Source organism: Mytilus galloprovincialis, chromosome 3, assembly GCF_965363235.1.
Source record: "Mytilus galloprovincialis chromosome 3, xbMytGall1.hap1.1, whole genome shotgun sequence".
Classification (NCBI taxonomy): Eukaryota; Metazoa; Mollusca; class Bivalvia; order Mytilida; family Mytilidae; genus Mytilus; species Mytilus galloprovincialis.
In genome coordinates, this window is record NC_134840.1 from 69,354,374 (window position 1) to 69,377,566 (window position 23,193).

The following is a 23,193-nucleotide window of genomic DNA, read 5'->3' on the forward strand; positions in this document are numbered from 1 at the left end:
TTTATTTAATGGGAGTCTGCAGAATGGAAATATTATATTGATACCATTGCCTGGATATGGATAAACTATCATACATAGAATAAAAAAAAGCCTGGATAGTAAATATTTTTGTTTAAACACCAATATCTTAGTTTGCTTGTACATCATTGTAATTACTTTTCTTTTGAGACTTATACTTTGGAAGAAATTAAGTTTTTTATTGTTCCGAATGAGTTCAATTTTAATAGAAGGATTTTTTGAGATATCAGATTAAAATGTCAAAAGACAGTGCTAAATTAGCACTCTGATTTTTTTTTCAGTCACAACAAACATTTTTCTCCCATGATTCAAGAAAAGGAAAATCCAAGAGTATATAATGAAAAAGCTTTAATAAAACTGCAGCTATATGTTATTTTAATTTCCCTTGAATTGCCAGTTTATTAGTTCAACTTGTCAGAACTGGAATAGTACTGTAGAAACATTAATTTTCGAGGGGTTAAAATTTTGTGGTTCTGTCTCTCTATAAGATTTCATGGGGATTCAATTTCCTGGTTTCCTTAAATGTAAGTGGTATTATATGGAAGTTAAATTTCTGTGGGTTTTTTCTTTCCACGAAATAAACGAAATTAAATCCTCCACGAAAATTTCTGCTTTTATAGTATCTAATCTAATGAAATGCAAATGACAGCAGACTAACAATATTTTGATGTAATCAGGTAAAATGGACACCAGAACAGCTGATGTCAGAACAGATTTTGTTTGGAGATTTCTTTGATGTTGGTGACAAGGCTTCTGCACGTGTGTACAGACCCATCAGTGATAGAAAAAAGTTACGTCAAGTTCTGGAGGAATACTATATGAGAATGAGCTTTGGAAACACAAAGGTATTAAAGAATTGTTTTAACTCTTGCAAATTACCAGCTCTCAGCAAATGTATCATATATCCAATTAAGTTTAAATTATAAAGAGCTTCCATTTAGTTTAAACATATTTATTTATAGTGGATTGGAAATCAAGTTTTGCAACTTATATTAATCCCTTTTCACTTTGCGGGTGCGAGTGCTGCCTTGTAGCAACATTAGCCTTCTCTTTTTCGAAATCTACAAGGGTGTCTTTAACGTGCAAGAGATATGGCTCTCTCTTAACACGGGTCATCCGTTTATCGTCCCCTTCCAATGGACTATCATCGTTTCCTCAAGACCATACTCGCAAATGGTGTCAAGGGAGAGCCGAAAATTGAGTTCCTGAAATTTTCATCCCGAACGGGAATTGAACCAGGAACCTTTGTGTTAGTAGTCTGATGCACTAACCACTATAAAGAGCTTCAGGTACCCAAAAGTTATAAAATTATATACTAAGTCATTTCTAAAGACAAACACACATTTTTGACATTTTTTATTAAACCATTTGCATTAAATAAATTTTTATTCATAAAATCATAATTTGTTTAAAGGACTAATCCAATCAGAAACCTGCTATTTGGTATCCTTGTTTGATTTACTGACAGCTTTTCACTTTCAGTCAATCTTACAAATTTCATATGAATTGAAATTGTTTTAAATATATATTATCACTTCTTTTGCTCCTTTGCTCTTTTTTTTTTTAAACTTTTTTCAGTTTTGTATAGAAAAAACCTTTCCCTAGAATCAGTTTGTGTTTATCTGGCTATTTGAATATTTGCAGAAATAAATTGTCCATGTGGAGTTCATTCTAAGAAAATTTGCATTGAAAACCTATTATTCACTAATTCATTTAGCTGTACAAAAAAAAAGGTTTTATTTCCTTCTCAATTATTACAGTTGGTATGGAAAATCCACATAGCTTGAGAATTATCTGCTTGTTTTGCTATTATATGTTAATGACATTTTAATTTCAGTTTTTCTATATTGCTGAAGAAATGGTATATAAAGCATAGTTTATTTCAATTATAAACTTTTCATTTTATTGGTCATGGTTTTATACAATTTTTATTTCTTTTAGCAAAATTGGATTTTTTAGTTGTACTGTGAAACAATCCAAACTGGTTTAGCACTAGGGTTTTTAAGGGGAATTTTATTATTGCATTTTAGTGTTGTTGTCTTCATTATTACACCATAAAATCCACACTATAACTTGATTTAATGTGATTATTTTGCTTGGTTAGAAGGGTCAGGACATAACTTTAGCTAAAGAAGTAAGTGAGATTGCTCCCTTCAATAACATTATGGTTTGTGCAGAATGTCTACCTCATTAACATATCATGGCTGACAATGTCTACCTCATTAACATATCATGGCTGACATTAACAATCATGGACAATAAGTTATGGTTACAAGTACTGGGTCTTGAGTGAGTTCCAAGATTGAAAATGAAATCACATTTTTCCAGTTAAAATATGCACATTTCATCCTTTAGTTATCAAATTATTCTTTTATTTTGAAGTGCCTATGTGTCTGTTATTTAGCAATCATTCCAATGACAATACCCTGTTTTTCATTGGTAGAACATTTACAATAAAATTTACCTTAATCTAACGTTGCCATGTTTCATGACAAGATTTATAACCTACATCTTGTGAATTTTTTGGTTCTATCTATCTTGCTGGCGTTATATGTCCTACACAGCAACTTAATGCTCAGAGTCAGACAGAAATGTCCCTTTGATTTATTTAGAAACCAAGATTCCAACCCCTTTAGTTGACCTTTGATGGTTTTAGCCCTTCTGTTTTTGTTTCTCTTGGTCATACAGCTCCTCAGTATTTATACCTAAGCGGCTTTCATATTTCATGGTTTGAGCATTCTGGGTGATATAAAGTGTTTCTTTCATTTTTTAATAATACAATGTTTTACTGTGAAAAAAGCCTGTTATTTATTCTTAGTAAAATTGTGTTTGTCCATGACAACACTTTTTGAGAACACTATTTTATCAAATTGTTATTTTCTTGACCATCTTGATTATAAGGTAGTAAGTGACAAGGTAAAAGTTGTGACCTCTTGGTTATATTTTTCTAGTGTCTTGGGTTGCTGTCTGATATTTGATAAATTGAATCAAGTTACTAAAAAGTTGCTTTGTGAACAGTGATAACATTGACAAACTTACAACAGTAGAGCTTTTTCTAACTAATTAAATACTGTTAATATGTAGAACTAAATACTTGCTGCTTTAGGATAACAGGGACTGTAGGAATGGTTTAGGGTAGATTATCTTAATCTAGCTGGTATGGTATTACAAATTAATAGTGATGTGATAAAATAAAATATCATAAAAAGCAGCATGCATTAGTGTTTTGTACAGTCATCATGTGACAAGTGCACGTTTATCATGTGACAAGTGTAAATTTATCATGCGATAAGAGCACATTCATCATGTGGCAAGTGCACATTTATCATGTGACAAATTAAATGCATGTTTTATTATTTGAAAAGTTCACATTTATATGAATGTAAGAAATGTTGTCATGGTACAATTTTATGATTTTCTATGTTTTTCACTTGACTGCCAGCATGATATTTTTTGAAATTGTCATTATTATTGGGAAACAAAAAGGGGGGCGGGGATAAAACAATTTGAAGAAAATTAAGGTGTTCTGGATTCTCACATATCAAACAATAACAGACTGTAATGTAAAAACTAACTATAGGGGTAGAATGTAGAATGTTTATGGTAGTTTTTAGTTTTAGATTGAAATCTAAACTATGTTCATCCCATAAGCTTTTGTCATGATACCCCTTTTTCGCACTGATGTGGCAAAAAGCAAACATCCATCGATCATCGCATAAATCTGTTAAATTGACATTATGTCAAGGGATTGAATAGCCTCTGTCTGGATGAATAAATTTAACCCATATACATTGACTAATACATTTGTTTTATCTAACATCAGTTTGGTGTTTATATCAGGGTAAGATCATGTTTTTATCTGCACCCAGGATTTTTATGTAGCGCCACATTTTTTGTTGCAGTTTATTTTTTCATAGTTCAAAAGAGGAGAGTTAGACTCAGATAGAAAAGCTTTAATTATTCTTTTGGCTATTGGTCAAATGGAAATCAGAAATGTTGGAATAGCTTTGTTTTATAGTTTATATTTTTCATGTTTTACGATATTTGTGTGCGATCTTTTTTATTTTCAATCCAAATAAATGTTGATTTTCTTAGATGTGAGAAATTTAGAATTACTGAATAGTCCTGAATATGAAAACTATTTTAAAAAATGCAATGATTGAAAAAATCCTTCAAGAAATGATACTTTTTATGTGAATGGTGAGTACCCATGTATCTCAATTAGCAAATGGGAAAAACAATACCCAGAGTTTTTTCTCAACTATGCTTTTCATATTGAGATTTATAGAATTTAAAAATGCATATATAAAGTTACACATAAGATACTACTTGACTTATTTATGAGATGAGATGTTATTGTGAAAAATATGTGTAATTATTAATATATGTATGAATGGTCTGTTTTTCAGTCTTTGGTAAGTCTTGTTGTGGTCACAATACTTGACACTCACTTATTTAACTTCAGTTTTAAGAATATAAACAAATAATGTAACACATATATATTTATTTAAAAGTCAATAATTTGATTTCAGTGTTCAAAATATAAACAAATAACATAACACATACATATATTAAAGTAAATATTTATATGTAACATTTTTAACAGACTCACTTGAAAAAAAACACCACTTTGCATGCACATGAAATGTTTGACCACCATATCAGTCAATTATAACAAGTACAAATATTACAGTTTAGACCGATCAGTGTGTTATGCCCCTTTATGTTAAATTGATTTTTTTTAATGCCAAGAAATAACAAATATTGCTTGAGGGAAATATCTTAAACATCAGAAAGCCCAAGCAGAGGTGTATCAAGAATGTTTTAGAGGCCTCAGTGGCTGTGTGGTCTTTGTACAAAACATGTAGTTACTACTAGCCGGTCAACACTGAGGTTGTGAGTTCAAATTAGCCCAAAAGCGGTGCTTAAAAGTGGCGTTAAAACACAAAAAGTCAATAAATCAATCAAAAGTGTTTTACAAAATTGCAGGTCCCGAAGCCAAAACAGACTGTTTAAAAAATCTTTTATATATTTACAATCTTCTTTATGAAATTACTTACCTTTTAGGGATTTGAAAATGTTGTAAGTTATAAGATAGTTTGAAAAGTATTTACTATAAAATACTTAAAATAGTTGTGTTATACATTATATGTGTATTTGTCGCATCTTTGAAATTTGTTGAGGTAATTTGAATGATATCAATACATTTTGATTTCCTCATTTTCATCTGTTTGAAAAATTATGTTCATAACAATTTCTCATTTTAATTTTTCTTATATTGTGTTTGTTCGATTTTTTTGTATATTTTTGTTTGTTATAGTTCAATTTATTCATTAGAACCTCATGGAAAATAAGTTTTATAACTAACTGTGTTACCCTCTTTAAAAGATAAAAAAGAATATTATTTTTTGTCAGCCAAACTTTTTAAAGTCAGACCTATGAAATGAAAAGGTAAAGTTCCAAGGATTTGAGTTCATTTGTAGATTATCAAACTCAAGATTGGCAAAAAGATTATTTGATTTATACAGTTAATCCTGTGTTCGATATTTTCTAGGCCTAATTGCAGTTGAGAGTGATAAGATTTTTTTCAACTTTCACTGTTAAACATCTCCTGTTTATGATCTTGTTGAAAAAAACTGGCATAGTTTTGTAAGAAACAAAACTGTCATGGCTTTGTAATAAAGAATCAACAAATTATTTTTATTGAATAAGAGATTTCCATAGATGTTTCAAATATATTAATGTTTATCATCTTGTGCTCACATTGTGATCAGTCTTTGTGTGTTTTGTCTTGTGCATGTGTTTTTATGTGTGACAGTTCTGTGGTTTATTATGTCATATCTGTAACAGATTAATCGCTGATTTTTTCCAGATTTTTCAATAACTTTTTTTTCTTAAGTTACCTTACATAAGAATGTTATTCCATTCTACTAATGGCTCATTTGGACTCCTTATGTCCCCAATAAGTATTGCTATTAACCAGTATTATAGATTTAGATACATGCAAGAAATTAATATCACATGACATTTTAGAAAACATAAGCAAGAAAGATAACAAGACAAAGATATATTTGAATATTTTTTGCTTTTGTTAAGTCTAAAGATACTGTAATTCAGGAACAATTATTTTAATGTTTTGTTACTATTGTAGGCAAGTCAAATGGTGTTCTTCAAAGATGCAGTAGAGCATGTCACAAGAGCTGCCAGAGTGTTCCGACAACCTGGTGGTCATATGATTCTTGTAAGTTTTAAAATTATCCATGTTATCATATCATTATTATCTCAGGAATAAAACCATAGTTTTATGATTGTTTTCTGTGCTGAGATCAATTTAAAGCATGATAGCTAATCTATAAATGATAAGTAAAATTTATGTGCGTTTTATGTAAGGAAAAAAACCAATCCTCCCCCTAAAAACAGCTGTGCGCCTTATTAAACGATGCGCTTTTTATTCAGGAAAATACGGTATATACTGTCAGAATGATAATTGTGCTGCTCTATACCTTAAGCAAGACCATTGCTTTTAACTGCACTTAAAGGACAAAATCCTAGAGGACTAAAGATAAAAAAAAAAAAACAGCAAATTTTCATGATTCAGATGAATTTAGAACACAATATGGACTGTCATGTATACTACTACACATGTAAATACCTTACAATGATTATCATGATTTGTATCTGTTGGTGGTTTTTTTTTTGGCATGTATAAAATGCATGAAATTGATATTTTTAAAAGATATCATTAAATTTATAACTGACAGCGAAAGAAGAAAATTCTGTCTGTCTATTACAGGTTGGTCTGGATGGAACAGGAAAATCGACAGTAGTACAGCTAGCTAGTCATATTGCAGGATCTGAGTTATTCAAACTCTCTTTACACAGAGGATATGGTATAACTGAGTTTAGAGATGATCTGAAGCAAGTTTTTAAGCTTAGTGGAGTGAAAGGGCTGACCATTGTGTTTCTACTAACAGATGCTGATATTGTTAAAGTAAGAAGGAATAATTAAACTTAAGAATGGTGATTGTGCAAGTATATATCTGAAAGATCTGCAAATTCAATATGTGCGGAATAGGAACCTAGGAATTTCCAAAATTGCTGTTGACCATGATGTTATATTTCTTAAAAGTTTTAATTTCATATATACATGTTGATTAGGGGAGGGGTGTATAGGTGTTAAAAATTCAAATAAACCTTTATTGACCAAATTTGTGCATTATTATTCTTTTTCAATTGTATAAAATATAACTCATGTTCTGGATTTACAGTATTTGAATACTCTTGATGCTCAAATTTTTAATTGAATGTTTTTTATGATGGTTAATCAGGAAAAGTGCCTTGGAAATTTATTTTTAAAGGGTTATTGTTTAAAACCCAAAGCATAAAAAAAAATACAATTTTTTGTAGGAATCTTTCTTAGAGGATATCAACTGTATCCTGAATTCTGGTGAGGTACCAGATCTGTTTGATGCAGAAGAACTAGATGCTATCAGAATGGAATTAAGACAAGCAGCATCACAGGCAGACATACCAGACACTAAGGATTCAGTGTATCAGTTCTTTACCGGTCGTGTCACACGTAACCTTCACATTGTATTGACACTCAGCCCTGCTGGTGGGAAGTTCCGTCAGAGATGTCGAATGAACCCAGCATTTGTTAATTGTTGTACTATTGATTGGTATGATGAATGGGAAGAGGAAGCCATGTTGAGTGTGGCAGAAGTTTTCTTTGAGAATGCAGAGTTTATAGCTGATGAAAGTTATGACTTGAAGGCAAGTGGAAACAGTTTACACCAGAAACTATTTATTTGTTTTCCTGTTTTTTTTTGTATACCAGTTTCTTATTCATATGTTTAAAAAAATTCTAAGTGTGAAAGCGAAAACTGATTTGGTAGGGCTGGGTTTAATCTATCATAAAATCACCTGACTCAACTGATTTTCAATCCAGCAATATTCATGTCAACACCTAACCATTGAATAAATGAAGGGTTTAGTTTTAGTTGTAATATAACAACCTCTCTTCAACAGCCTTGTATAAAGGAAAAAGTATGTAAAAAAAATGGTTTATTATTAAATTTTAGAAGATGACCATTGAAAGTTGTAATTTTAAAGTAAAAGTTATTTACCAAATACTGACCAGATTATAAAACCTTACTCTAAACTCTGAATTGTTTTACTAGTTGTATGGGAGAATCCAACATTCAATTCATATTTATATTATTACTATAAATCCAACAGATTAAAAAAAAAAATCATTACTCAAATTGAAATACATGTATATTGTGTTATAGATTCTTAAAGAAAGAGTAGGAAGAGTTTGTGTAGATATCCATAACACTATTGGTAAAGCTGCTTTAAAATACTGGGATGAGATGAGGCGACATTACTACGCAACTCCTAGTAGTTATATGGAGTTCATCAGGCTTTACTCCAAGATGTTGAGAGAAAATAAACAGTCCTTCATCAATAACAAGTTAGTCATACCTTGAAAAAAGTGCTTAGTATGCATAAAATTTATAACATGTGTTTTTATTTTTTAACAAAAAAATGTAATTACAAAATAATTCTCATTGATATTAAGGATAAAAAAAAATCATATAGATATTTTGATAAAAGGATAAAAAAAAAATAATTCCAATAGATTACAAGGAAAAAAATAATTTTCCAGTAGATTACAAGGATGAAAAAAATAATTACATTGGTATTAAGGATACAGATAATTAATTAAAGATAAAGATTATTATGACAGAAATAAAGTTAGTTTATTGGGAATGTCATTATTTTGTTGTTAAAGAATTTCATAACTACAAATTAAAATATCTTTTTAAATACAAAAAGTAGATGTGGAGTATTGTGACGGCAACCAAAAAACATAAGTACACTATAAAACATCTAGAGGTCACTCACTATAAGGTCATCAATAATCGAGAAATCACTAAATTAATAGCTCTTAGTCATCCCAAGTCTAGACCAGTTGTGAATAGTTTCATGATGCTTGAAGGTCTAACATTAAAATCAAATTCCCCAGTAGACAAAATAAAAGATAGCCTATGTCTTGGCTTCAACATATTGTATTACAAGTACATTTTACAAGATGTGAATGTAAAATATTTTGAATCTTTCTATATTATTTCAGAGAGAGATTAGAGAATGGTCTATCAAAACTATCAGAAGCTAATGATCTAGTTGGAACTTACCAAGAAAGACTCAAAACACTTGGACCTCAGATTGAAGAAAAACAGAGGGTAACATTTCCTGTCTCAAAATTCACCATGCAACGTTATGACTATTCTTGTCTGCCTGAATTCAAATATATTTTTAGTTCAGAAATATTTTGACAACCTCTAAATTAGTTTATGATTTTTAAAAAAAAATCTGTTTTTTTTTTTCAAATAACATTATGGAAATTGAAAATGTGCAGAGTTTTAGCTAAACTCTATCTTGTGAGCTCCAAATCATAGCCATTGAACTATTGAGAGTTTATTTGAATAGCTTGTCTTTGTTTTCGAACCACATTTGACTCTCTCATATGAAGCTATTATACTCCCATTCACTGAGTTTGTGGTATGCTGCTATCACCTTATTTGTTTATCCATATCTTTCATGATATATTACTCAGCATCTACAGAAAGGGAATAATTAAATTTTTATGCCCCATTTATGGGCATTATGTTTTCTGGTCTGTGCGTCTGTCCGTTCGTTAGTTTGTTCGTTCGTCCCGTTTCATGTTAAAGTTTTGGTTAAAGTTTTTGGTCAAGGTAAATTATGATGAAGTTGAAGTCCGATCAACTTGAAACTTAGTAAACATGTTCTGTATGATATGATCTTTCTTATTTTAATTCCAAATTGGAGATTTTATCCCATTTTCACAGTCCACTGAACATAGAAAATGATAATGCGGATTGGTCATCTGTGTACTTGGGACACATTCTTGTTTGAACTTTGTTATGGTGAGTTGTACCATTTTAACAAGTTTAAGCCAACCAGGCTGTCATTTCTTAATTGACTCTAATTGAATTTTTATAGACCACCGAGAATGGAATTTTTTGTAACTGTCTAATAACATGTGGGGATATAATTTGAAGTCTAACTTTTATAATTTTATTTTTGTAACAGGATACAGAGGTATTATTAGAACAATTACAGAAAGATCAGGATGCAGTAGAACAAGTCCAGGAGATAGTCAGGCAAGAGGAGGAGATCATGAAACGAGAGACAGAAATTGTACAGGAATATGCTGAGGTAGGATAAAGTCCACTTCAAGATAATGTGATACTTATCTTTTAATTATAATCTTAGGTTGAATTTTCATTAGTCAAGGTTGACCTTAGGCTTTTTAAGATACCTAATAAATGCCATTTCAGCTACATATTTCACAAAAAATTTTAATAGAAAAAATACTTGTAGGCCATAAATATTTCTGTATATTTTATGATCAATTTTAGTTGTGAGATTTTTTTATGGAAAAAAAGCTGGATGGTGTTTTGGGATATATATTTTATTGGTATCTTACATTTATACTGTAAAAGATAAGTTAATAATAATTTGTTTTTTATTTGTCTTTGATTTTGAGATAGTACTATGGCACTGAAAATTAAAATGTTTAAGTCTAAAAACATAATGGAATTATAATGGGAATATAGCTGTCATTCTCAAATTGAAATATTAGTCCTAACAGGACAAACACATACATCTATATTATACTGTATAGATATATATCTTTCATATAACTCACTTTTTATTAAGGAATGTGAGCGAGATTTAGCAACAGTATTACCAGCTTTAGATAAAGCAGAAGAGGCCTTGAAATCACTTGATAAATCTGATGTCAGAGTTGTCAGGTAAGTTGTTTATATTGGAGGAAGTACTTGAAAAGTATATTTCTTTGTGGGCATCAATTTTCATTGTTTGTGAAAACGTTGATTAATATAACCCTTTATTAAAAAAAGGCTTTTACAGTGAAGAAATATTGTTTTGAACAGTAAATGTCCTATTTGTATAAAAACGGGTGAACATTATTAATAGTTTTTAAACAAATCTAACTTAACTTTTATGTTACACTGATTTAGAGAGATGTATGGTATTGATAGCAACAAGATGAAAGGATAAAGTTATGAATTTTTTACAAATGACTGAATATACTGGTACATTGTGAGTGTAATGTATTGTTTATATTTTTCTAGGACATATGCTAATCCACCAGAATTGGTCAAGAGTGTTTTGAGAGCCGTGTGTGTGTTGTTCCAGAAGAAAGATGATTGGGCTGCTGCTAAACAAATGGTCAAAGAACCTGATTTTCTTAAAAATCTACTGACACTTGACAAAGACACATTACCAGGGAGAGTAAGTACCACAAATATTTAAAACTTGAATATAAGCAATAAAAAATGATAAATTGATGCCATCTTGTATGGTAGTGTCTTCTGTTGACTCATATTTGAATCGTAACAAAGAAAAAAGTCAGTCACAATTATTTAACATATAGAATTTGAAACACTGATTTATTTTGAGGTTTTCCCAAAATAAGTTGGTATTTAAACATTATTGATAAATTTGTAAGTGAAATCTATAAAAATTGTAATTCTATGAATATTAGTGAATAAAAAATGTCTGAACTAATTTGTCTACAAGGAGCTCTGTTTACTTATAGGTGTTCCACAAACTGAAGAAATATTCCAAACATGAGGACTTTAATCCAATCACAGTAGGACAGAACTCTGGACCATGTGAATCTATCTGTTTATGGGTTCTTGCATTGGAACATTATTATGAAGTCAATAAGGTAATAAAGCACTAACTAAGATTGCTGATTTACATCTTTTGAAGATATCATTAATATTGTTTTGTAAGAACTGTCACATTTTGCATTTTTGATTCATTTTTTTTTCAGGGTCTTGTCTAAAGATTTCAAAGCTTACTATGCACATTTAAAAGAACAACCTATGACTTTTTTGAAATGTTGTAAAAAAAATCAAAAAGCTATATTGTGGTTATCTCCCATGGTAAATACTGAGGTTTTATTCTGACCCCTTCTTTACAAGAAAATTATGTATTCTGTTAAACTTTGAACTCAGTAGTGTCACATATATTTCCATTGAAGATAAAGGTTTTATTCTGACCCCTTCTTTACAAGAAAATTAAGTATTCTGTTAAACTTTGAACTCAGTAGTGTCACATATATTTCCATTGAAGATAAAGGTTTTATTCTGACCCCTTCTTTACAAGAAAATTAAGTATTCTGTTAGACTTTGAACTCAGTAGTGTCACATATATTTCCATTGAAGATAACGTATATATCATATCAATTTTTCATTGCAGATGGTAAAGCCTAAACAGAAGCGAGTCGAAGAAGCAAAAGAAGCACTTAAACTTGCAGAAGGAAGTCTTGCACAAAAGCAAGCTAGTCTTCAGAAGGTATCATTTTTTTTAATTTTTGGAAAGACAACAGCCACAATAAAAAAAATACTAGACAAATAATATTTCTTAAATGGTGGGCAAGCGTCCATACTATATGTGAAGCTCAAAATGACTTTTATTTATGCAAGTGTCCATACTATATGCCAAGGTCATAATGACTTAGTTTTGGCTAATTTTGAATATCTTCAAAATGACAGAGACCACCAGTGATGTGCAGGTTTTTAATGAACAAATAGATCAAGAAAGATATAAGTGTACTAGAATGTCCTTCTGGTCAATCCTACCTAAAAACAACAAAACATTTAAGACTTATAATTTGTTTTGGCCTTGAAAAATGATAAAAAGCAAGAAACATAACAGAAAGTGTTATAGTTTATGATATAATAAAATTGAGAATGGAAATGGAGAATGTGTCAAAGAGAACAACCTGACCATAGAACAGACAACAGCAGAAGGTCAACAGGTCTTCAATGCAGCGAGAAATTCCTGGGCCTGGAGGCGTCCTTCAGCTGGCCCCTAAACAAATATATATACTAGTTCAGTGATAATGAACGCCATACTAAACTCCAAATTGTACAAAAGAAACTAAAATAAAAATAATACAAGACAAACAAAGACCATAGGCTCCTGACTTGGGACAGGCGCAAAAATGCGGCGGGGTTAAACATGTTTATGAGATCTCAACCCTCCCCATATACCTCTAGCCAATGTAGAAAAGTAAACGCACAACAATACGCATATTAAAATTAAAAAAAGCCAATTAGCATGTGCAGGTTACAACACTTGATTAGTGCTCAATGTTACTATGGAATGCAATTATTGATTTTTTCCAACTGTGAAAGTTCAGATCAGCTTTATATAGTATTGGCAATTATAAAGTGACATTTACATAATTGTTTTCTAAACTTAAAAACCACGAAAATTAATCCCCACTTACTTACTTTTCGATACAAAACCACGAAATTTTAACCCCACGAAAATTAATGTAAATAACAACAGACTACTAGCCAGCTCCAGACTTCAATTAAACTGATTGAATGATTTTGTCTTCATCATGTCTTCATCATATGAATATCAGGCACAATCCTTCCCGTTAGGGGTTTAGTATCATACCATCATAAAGTATATGAGAAGAACATAACCCGTGTCATGCCAACAACTGGTTTTTAAACAAAAATGTGTTTAGTTCCGATGCAAAGACCCTATAAGTGAATCAATATTAACGCCAAAATATGCAATCTTTAATGACCTAACAACAGTGTCCTAACTATATCCCTTCTTAATAAATCTGTTTAAAGGTTTTGTTAGCTTCTGAGACTGTTTTATATTTGTGTAACATTTTATCCTTTTATAATTCAGATTCAGCAGCATTTGAACATGTTACAAGACAGATATACAGAAAGTGTCAATCAAAGAGAATCATTGAAACAAGAGAAGATAACTACTGGACTACGATTACAGAGAGCTGCTGTCCTCATTGATGCCCTGGCTAATGAGAAGGTAATTCTTTACTGTCTGGTGCAATAATAGGTTTCAAAGCTAAATAAGGAAAAGCTAACTCTGCAATGTCAAAAGAAAAGAAAAAGGGAAAATATTACTAAATCCTTTATTGTGATCAGTGCAAAATCAAAGTTAAATTCAAGAAAATCTTCCTTTTGCAAATCACAAAAAAATAATTTAAAATAAAAATGTGTTCATATATTGTAAGGAAAAGATTTTATGATAGACTGGCTGGAACAAATGATAATGCTTAGTTCTTTTAAATTTACATTTTGGTATTACATGTTTGTCTTCAACAAAGCAAAGTGTTTTTTTTATGAAATAAACATGTTATCCACCTGAATATGCTTGCAATGTTTGCAGTGTGATGTTAAGCAACCCTCAAACAATCAATTGTTTCTAAAGTAGTCATGCACATGTAAAAAAACTTCCATTTTGTCTGTATTCTGTTAAGGTGAGGTGGCAGGAATCAGTGAAGACTCTAGAGCTAAAATTACAAGGCCTGGTAGGAGATACATTAGTGGCTGCTGCTTCTGTAGCTTACATTGGACCATATACAGCTAAATACCGAAAAGATCTGCTGGTGTCATGGGTAGACATGTCTAAATCTGCTCAGATACCAATCACTGACAAGTTTGATCTAGTCAAAAGTACTGTAGATGCTCATCAGGTAAGATATGAATCTTATATCCGATAAAAGATGTTCGCTCTCCTTGTTTTTGAATTTTTGACATATATGCAGAATTCCCTAGTTTACCCATGTAATGCCAGTAAAAATTTTGACCGTGTTCCCTTACTTTTCTTTTTGTAATTTTATTGGATATGGTTTAAAAAGCCATATTTGAAAATCTTATTATATCCTCGTTATTTTATTTTTTATTTTTGAAAGAACAATTGTGCCAATATTAAATATATGAAGAATTTAGAGAGAATCATTTTCTGCCAAATTGTATCTCAAAAACAAGCACACAGACCCTACAACTTTTCAAATAGGTCAAACTGGAATAAGATGCAGGAGATTTAAAAGTTGAATATATAATATTGATATAGTTAGGTATAGGACCTAATTAAATGTATAAATATTACAGGTTTTAAAGTGGCAGAACGAGGGATTGCCACATGACAGCCACTCTACAGAGAATGCTTTAATAGTAAAGAAGGCTCAGAAATTCCCATTATTCATTGATCCACAAGGACAAGCTTTCAAGTAAGTTTTTTCTTTTATTATTGTAGATTTTTTTCCATGGCTAATTATCAAATTTTTCCTATCACTTGATTAACCATATCAGTTGCTGTCATACACTCACGCTAGAAGAAGTGGAAACCCTATGGTCTAAAATATCTGTACATTCATACCTATTGTTTGCTTCTTTTGATGAATGCTTGAACCAAAAAATCTGTCACTATATCAAGCAAATATAAATCTTAGATGGGGCCCTAAACTCAACAACTGTCTGTCTGTATGTTGAATCTTACATGGCCTAGCAACCATCTTTATCTTTGTCTTGATAATTTGAAACTAAGACAGGGCCTGAACCCAGTTATCATGTCTCTTTGTATATTATTGCAAGTACGTGGTGTACCAGTTCTCATTCCAGTATCTCATGATAATTCTGTCGTCCTTACCTTTTTTCCAATTAGTCCACTTGATTCATTTCAACACCTTCTTAAACTATATTTGTATAAAAGTACTTATTTATGATGAAATCATTGATTAATTTTTGGAACAGAAAATTAAGAGAAACGAAATAGATTATGCTACACTTATTATATTTTCTCTGAATTTAATACTCTTTTAATCATTATCTTAAATCTTATCTCCTCTTGTGTATTGCTAAAAGGTAGTGGAACTAATAAGAAATATATCTCATAAACATCAGTGAGAATTACTGCCTACAAAGTCCTGTGGGACTACTGGAATAATTTTAGAAACAATAAAATTTGTAATGTCCTTTGAGAAAGAAATTGCATTATGGAAATAAGTTTATGGGATAATTATATTTCTATTTCATTGTATAATTGACTTTACTGTTCTCATCATTGTGTTACCTTGATGATATTTTAAACCTGAAATTCTTGATGGAATTTTTATGCCCCACCTACGATAGTTTCAGGTTAAAGTTTTTGGTCAAGGTAGTTTTTGATGAAGCTGAAGTCCAATCAACTTGAAACTTAGTACACTTGTTGCTTATGATATGATCTTTCTAATTTTAATGCCAAATTAGACTTTTGACCATAATTTCACGGTCCACTTAAAATAGAAAATGAAAGTGGGAGTTTCCCGTTTTTGGTCAAGGTAGTTTTTGATGAAGCTGAAGTCCAACCAACTTGAAACTTAGTACACTTGTTGCTTATGATATGATCTTTCTAATTTAAATGCCAAATTAGACTTTTGACCCCAATTTCACGGTCCACTTAAAATAGAAAATGAAAGTGGGAGTTTCAGGTTAAAGTTTTTGGTCAAGGTAGTTTTATGAAATTGAAGTCCAATCAACTTGAAACTTAGTACACATGTTCCCTTTAGTATAATGTTTCTAATTTTAATGCCAAATTAGATATTTACCCAATTTCAAAGTTCCAGGGAACATGGAAAATGATAGTGCAAGTGGGGCATCCGTGTACTTTGGACACATTCTTGTTTTTTTCGTTTTTAATTTCTGTTGGGGTTATTACATGTATAAATCTTTTATTGTAAGAAAGGACCGATTAGAAATTTTCTTAACAGTAAATAAAGTTATGTTTTATAAAAAAAAAATTAATAACATGTCGATTTGTTTTTTGTCGAGCCTGCGCAGAAAGCTTGACATAGGAATAGTGATTGGGCGGCGGCTACGGCGGCGGCGGCGTTAGCTAACTTCTTAAAAGCTTTATATTTTAGAAGGTGGAAGACCTGGATGCCTCATACTTGTACTTTATATGTATATAAATGCATCATGTTACGAAGTTTCCGTCGGTCACATGTCCAATGTCCTTGACCTCATTTTCATGGTTCAGTGATCACTTGAAAAAAAAGTTCAGATTTTTTGTAATGTTGAATTCTCTCTTATTATAAGTAAAAGGATAACTATATTTGATATGTGCGTACCTTGCAAGGTCCTCATGTCTGTCAGACAGTTTTCACTTGACCTCGACCTCATTTCATGGATCAGTGAACAAGGTTTAGTTTCCACTTTTGGTGGTCAAGTCCATATCTCAGATACTATAAGCAATAGGACTAGTATACTCGGTGTATGGAACGACTGTAAGGTGTACATGTCCAACTGGCAGGTGTCATCTGACCTCATTTTCATGGTTCAGTGGTTATAGTTAAATTTTTGTGTTTTGGTCTGTTTTTCTCATACTATATGCAATAGGTCTACTATATTTGTTGTATGGAATGATTGTAAGGTGTACCTGTCTAGCGGGCAGATGTCATGTGACCTTGACCTCATTTTCATGGTTCAGTGGTCAAAGTTAAGTTTTTGAGTTTTGGTCTTTTTATCTAATACTATATGCCATAGGTCATCTATATTTGGTGTATGGAAATATTTTATGATCTTTATGTCAGTCGCGCAGGTTTTATTTGACCATGACCTCATTTTCACAGTTCATTGCACAGTGTTAAGTTTTTGTGTTTTGCTCTATTTTTCTTAAACTATAAGTAATGTGTCAACTATATATGTTGTATAGAAGCATTGTTAGCTGTTCATGTCTGCCTGGCATGGTTCATTTGACCTTGACCTCATTTTCAAGGTTCATTGGTCTTTTTTTAGTTATTTTGGTTAATGTTAAGTTTATGTGACAGTTGTATTAAAGCTTAGCTTTATACTTAGGACTATCAACATAATATCAATGATTAGTATAGAAGGCAAGACATTTCAGCGTGTGCACTCTTGTTTTCCTTAATTATAATTCATTTATACATTTCAAAACACCAAAATTCTATAAATCCTTCATTTGTAGGAAAAAAAGACATCTTGCATTTTTCAATTTTATTTATTTTTTAATCTGAAATTCTACCATTTATCTTAGGCTGTAGGAAACATATATTTTAGCCCCTTTGATTTTCTATAACATATTTATGATGATATAGTTACAAACTTAATCTGAGAAAACACTCAATAGTAACTTTGACTACATTTTGCATTAAGTACCTGCATAATTATTTTTTGTATGTATTACATTCTATTTCACCTTTCTTATAAATAATACAAAATTTAACTTATTATTGGATATTTTATTCTCACAGCTATATAAAGGAAATGGAAGGAGCAGGATTAAAGATAGTGGCGGCATCAGACCCTAATTATATGAGAACTTTAGAAAGTGCCATCAGAGTTGGAGAGGCTATGTTACTGAAGGTCTGTACCTGATTTTCGACTTCAAAAAAATAGTCCCTTTTATATACCCTTAATCTAGTGAACAAAGGGAGATATCAGTTGATTCTAATCAGAAATATAACCACTAATTTGTTGCCCATTTTTAATGCTTATAGTAAACACTGTCTTGATACCAGTTTTGTTTATGATATTGTAAAGGGATCATATTATTGAAATCTAAAAAGGTAAGTTCATGATTGGTTAAAATTGGTCATAAGATTTAGATGTTTTTTTTTAACCAGTCAAATTACATGTAGAAATAGTTGTGATAATATTTCAATACAAAATGACTTCGTTTTGACACATCAAATTATTATTATGAAATAATGCTTATTTATGCATAGTTGTGTTGTAACGTAAGTTTGGTCCAATTTTTCTATAATTGAAAACAGCATTTTACCAAGTGAACCTTGTCTTTTACAGAAAAGCGGATGATATGAAATTTCCCAGACATAGAAAATACAACAGAAATATTTTGTTTTCTCAAATTGATTTGAAGGAAATATGATTTGACTCTAACTAAATGTTTCCATACTGAAATACACAATAAGATATCTGGGAGTATTATTGAAAGTTAATTTAGGGATAAGAAAATAGTTTTCTTACATATTACAAAAATATTTGGAAATGTATGTTTATGTACATTTTTCTAATTATCTTCAAAATAAGTATGTTTTTATGGTATTTATTTTAAGATTCATTTTAAAATTTAGCTTTCTTATACAAAATTTTTGAAATAAGACACTATCTTAACCCTGAAAATTGTCAATAATTTCTTTACCTATGATTAGCTGCTTTTATAATAATTTTGAAATATGACGCTATCTTTACCTTGAAAACAATCAATGCTTTTTATTTTTACCGAATCGTGTTTTTTCAGGTGCTTCAACTCCTATATACTGATTAATTTTAGAAATTTTCCTACAAGATATTATTTAGAGGTTTCAAGTTCACTCAATTCTTTTATGCCAAATGATATTTATGTTTGTGTGTTGAAGTCATTATATAACTTTTTTAAAGCTTTTATAAAAATATTCTTCTTGATTCTCATAATTTGTGCCATTTGTTCAGTTTATCTCCCTTTGACAGTACTCCTATCCCATTCTAGCAGATTTGTCTTTGAAATATTATCACTAACAAGCACCGATAATTATATGTTGTGCAATCTTGCTTATTTTAACATTTATTGAATATTTGCTTTTAGGGAATAAATGATTTAGTGCATTTGAGTTTATTGTAACAAACTTGTTAGGATGTGAGGTAACTGAGGTAACTCTAAGTCAAAATCATTAATAATATAAGTTCTAGAAGGAATATTACTGTTCAGATCATTTAATGTTGTCTGATGACTATTATGTGTGTTTTATTTTGTTTTGTCCTTGGGATGCAGTCTTATTGACATATACCTAAATCTCCCTTCATTCATAATATTATCACCATTTACCTGCTTCTCTCATTAGGCTTCATGCAATGTTTGTGCTTACTTAATGGCCAGTACTAATTTTTGCAGGTTCATGATTAACATGATTAACATGATTAATAGCATGTAAGCTGCTGATTTGTTCTCCTTTGGGTTATATATTGTGTTGACTTTAGCATTGATTGACAATCATTTATCTGTTTGGTAACATTACAATTAAATGGTAATAAAGGATGTTTGATTTAGAAATGTCAGATTTTATTGTTGGAGGTTTCTCTTTTCAGTCTTTTTTTATAAGCATTGATAAAACAATATCGAGAAAACTTCAAATGTTGATCATTACTAACAATAAACTTGTTTCTGAAGTTTGTTAGGGATATATTAGGTTTCCTAAAAAAATGACAATCCCTGTTTTATTGATTGATTGTTGGTTGCTTTACGCCGCATTAGCACGAAAAGGCTATATCGCGGCGAAAAAAATCCCTGTTTTAAATTTTGAGCTTAAATCTTGATCTTTTCAATGAAAGTATAGCCAAATAGGGTATACACACAGTAAATCCAGTGATCTGATTTTAACTAAACCATACAGTGACATACTGTTGTTAATTTCTATGTCATTTGGTCTCTGGTGAAGAGTTGTCTCATTGGCAACCATACCACATCTCTATATACATATCTTCCATTCCATAAATATCAATTAATGCAATGATAGAAGGAGATAAACAAGATTTGATATCAAGATTTGAGGCCAAGATTCAAGGTCACTTGACTATGATATATGGTGGTAGCTTATATGCACTATAGAGACTGCCCTTTTGCTTCCAACCCTCATCAAACTTCGATTTATCTATTAAGATACATTGAATTTATATAGGAAAATGTGGTATGAGTGCCAATGAGACAACTCTCTATCCAAGTATTAACAATTTAAAAAAGTAAACCATTATAGGTCAAAGTACAGTCTTCATCACGGAGCCTAGGCTCACACTGAACAGCAAGCTATAAAGGGCCTAAAAAATTACTAGTGTAAATCATTCATACAGGAAAACCAACGGTCTAGTCTATATAAAAAGCCTATTTAAAATCTGCATTTGGAGACAGTGTTATAAAACTGATAATTATGCTTGGATTTAACCCGTTACACCCCACTTCTAAATCGAGGCCTATATTACCATTACCTTGTTTATCTATTTGCCGAACAAATCAGTTAGTCACACTTTTCTCAGGAAACATTGAACAGAACTACAGTGTCACCTGTTTTATCCGACATCTGAGTATTCTAACATCATACTTTAACCGACAAATTTTCACGGTTCCAAAATATGCCTGTTCTTGCAGAAAAAAACCTGAGTATTTCGACACCCTGCTTTATCCAACATTTTTTTTCAGGTCCCTCATTGTGTCAGATAACACAGGTTGCACTGTACTTCATATTTAGTCTGTAGCTTGACAGTGATAAATTGTAATGTATGACCCCTTTTCAGATATGTGAGACACCTACCTCCTCTTTGCTGATACTTTGATAATTATTTCAACATGCTGAATGAACTAATTAAAAATCATTGCACAATTTTTCCAATACAAATGAACAGAATGACTTCATATTAAGTTATTAACTTGATAGTGATGAGTTGTAACATGTGAGTAGCTATTTGGATTTGGATTTTTTTCCTATTTGCAGAAATATTTATGTCACACAAAAACTGAACTTAACGACTTCATATTAGGAAGTATGTATTCTTTGAGCTGTTTTTCATGGTTCTTTTATTAACTTTAAAGAGTTTAAGTTTGTAGTTGATAATTTGATTCTCAGTAATATATTTTTCCAAATAATGTTGGTGCATTCATCCAAAAGGTACTTTGAATTTTGAAAAAAATTGACCTAAGTTTGACCTGTGAGTTTCATGGCTCAGTCAATACATCTATGATATTTTATACGTTTCTTTTGAAGTTATTGATCCCCATGTCTTATCCAATCTTGTGGCTCTGTTATTCTTCCATCCATAAAAATATTTGAATCTTGTATGATTTGAAATGTTTCACTTTTAATCACAGTGTTTTATTAGCACCATAGGTTATATATATGTTACAGTGAATTTGTATAATCAGGGATTATGTAGAATCCCTAAAATTTTCAGGGATTATGTATAATCACTGGTAGTTTAGGGATTATATATAATCACTAAAACTTTCAGGGATCATGTTTAATCACTAGAAAAAATGTCAGGGATTATACAGAATAACTGAAATGATACTAAAATATATAACATATTGAAATATCTTAAAAGTTAACCTTAATATATCATAATGATAGCCTTATTATTGTAAAACGTTAGGCATAATTTATTAATATGAAAGACAAAAATATTGAAATGTTATACAGAAAATAATTAAATGATAAGCACAATATAATTAAATGATAAGCAAAATAGATATAAAATAATTGATGTTTTGTTTTTTTTTTAATACTGACTTTATCAGTAATAATATCAAGCGCACCCTTTTTGATATTGACTGTATTAGTATTCAAAATATCAAGCGTTATAAACTTTATATTATTAATACTAATACAGTTATACACAAAATAATTAAATGATAAGCACAATATAATTGAATGATAAGCAAAATAGATATAAAATAATTGATGTTTTGTTTTTAATACTGACTTTATCAGTAATAATATCAAGCACACCCTTTTTGATATTGACTGTATTAGTATTAATAATATCAAGCGAGCCTACACGGGTGGGTTGATGAAGTCAGTATGAAAATATTAAATTGCATAATGATTATTCTTTTTATCGTATTGTTTTAGCAATTGTTTTTAGGTTGAGAATATGAAATAAAATGAAATTGTCATTAAAACTATTTTTATGCTTACAGTTGTTTTGATAAATGTTAATGTTATGTATAATATTTTAATATTAAACATTTTATTTACAAACTAAATTTGGATGGCATCGACTATTACACATTTGCCCTGATTTTCTACAGGCATATCTATCAAATTCACATCTGTTTTTACCACAATATCAACATTTAAAAAACACTTTGTCCTCCACATCAAATCAGATTTTACGGCACGTCTCAGAGAAATAGAGGTTTCAGCTTGTACCATCATTGTACCAATGAAGGGAAATCAGCAACCTCAAACTGATTTCTTGTATCAAAGATCCGAGCAGGATTCCATGCTATATAGCAAGGCAATATCCTTCTTCATTCTTTTCGTGAATATTGACCATTAGTTTTTTGGGATCTCCCTTTCCTGGAACCAAGGATTTGTATAGTAAGACTATACAAATCCTTGCTGGAACCACTAGTGTTATTGGTTTGAGATATCATCTTTGAAGCTTTTTTAAAATTATTGATAATCCCTGAAATCATATTATCGAATTTGTAGAATAATAATTAAAATTATCAGTGATTACATAAAATCACTGATCATTTTCAGGGAATCTATATAATCACTTATGATTTTAG

The 23,193-nt window shown here is 30.6% G+C and overlaps 1 protein-coding gene across 9 annotated transcripts in view; it reads left to right on the forward strand.

The window, feature by feature from the left end:
• LOC143068766 (dynein axonemal heavy chain 6-like) overlaps nt 1–23,193 on the forward strand; it is a 127,350-nt gene that overhangs the window by 61,162 nt on the left and 42,995 nt on the right. For 7 of the 9 annotated variants that reach the window (XM_076243041.1, XM_076243040.1, XM_076243043.1 and 4 more), the window contains 16 exons: nt 696–863; nt 2,123–2,152; nt 6,170–6,259; nt 6,812–7,009; nt 7,426–7,791; nt 8,310–8,491; nt 9,155–9,263; nt 10,135–10,260; nt 10,765–10,859; nt 11,202–11,361; nt 11,669–11,800; nt 12,337–12,432; nt 13,795–13,935; nt 14,390–14,605; nt 15,024–15,142; nt 18,164–18,275. In XM_076243041.1, coding sequence (XP_076099156.1) covers nt 696–863; nt 2,123–2,152; nt 6,170–6,259; nt 6,812–7,009; nt 7,426–7,791; nt 8,310–8,491; nt 9,155–9,263; nt 10,135–10,260; nt 10,765–10,859; nt 11,202–11,361; nt 11,669–11,800; nt 12,337–12,432; nt 13,795–13,935; nt 14,390–14,605; nt 15,024–15,142; nt 18,164–18,275 — 2,340 coding nt within the window. Of the gene's footprint in view, nt 1–695; nt 864–1,855; nt 1,880–2,122; nt 2,153–6,169; nt 6,260–6,811; nt 7,010–7,425; nt 7,792–8,309; nt 8,492–9,154; nt 9,264–10,134; nt 10,261–10,764; nt 10,860–11,201; nt 11,362–11,668; nt 11,801–12,336; nt 12,433–13,794; nt 13,936–14,389; nt 14,606–15,023; nt 15,143–18,163; nt 18,276–23,193 lie in introns of all 9 variants that reach the window. The other 2 variants (XM_076243042.1, XM_076243044.1) reach the window with 2 other exon arrangements.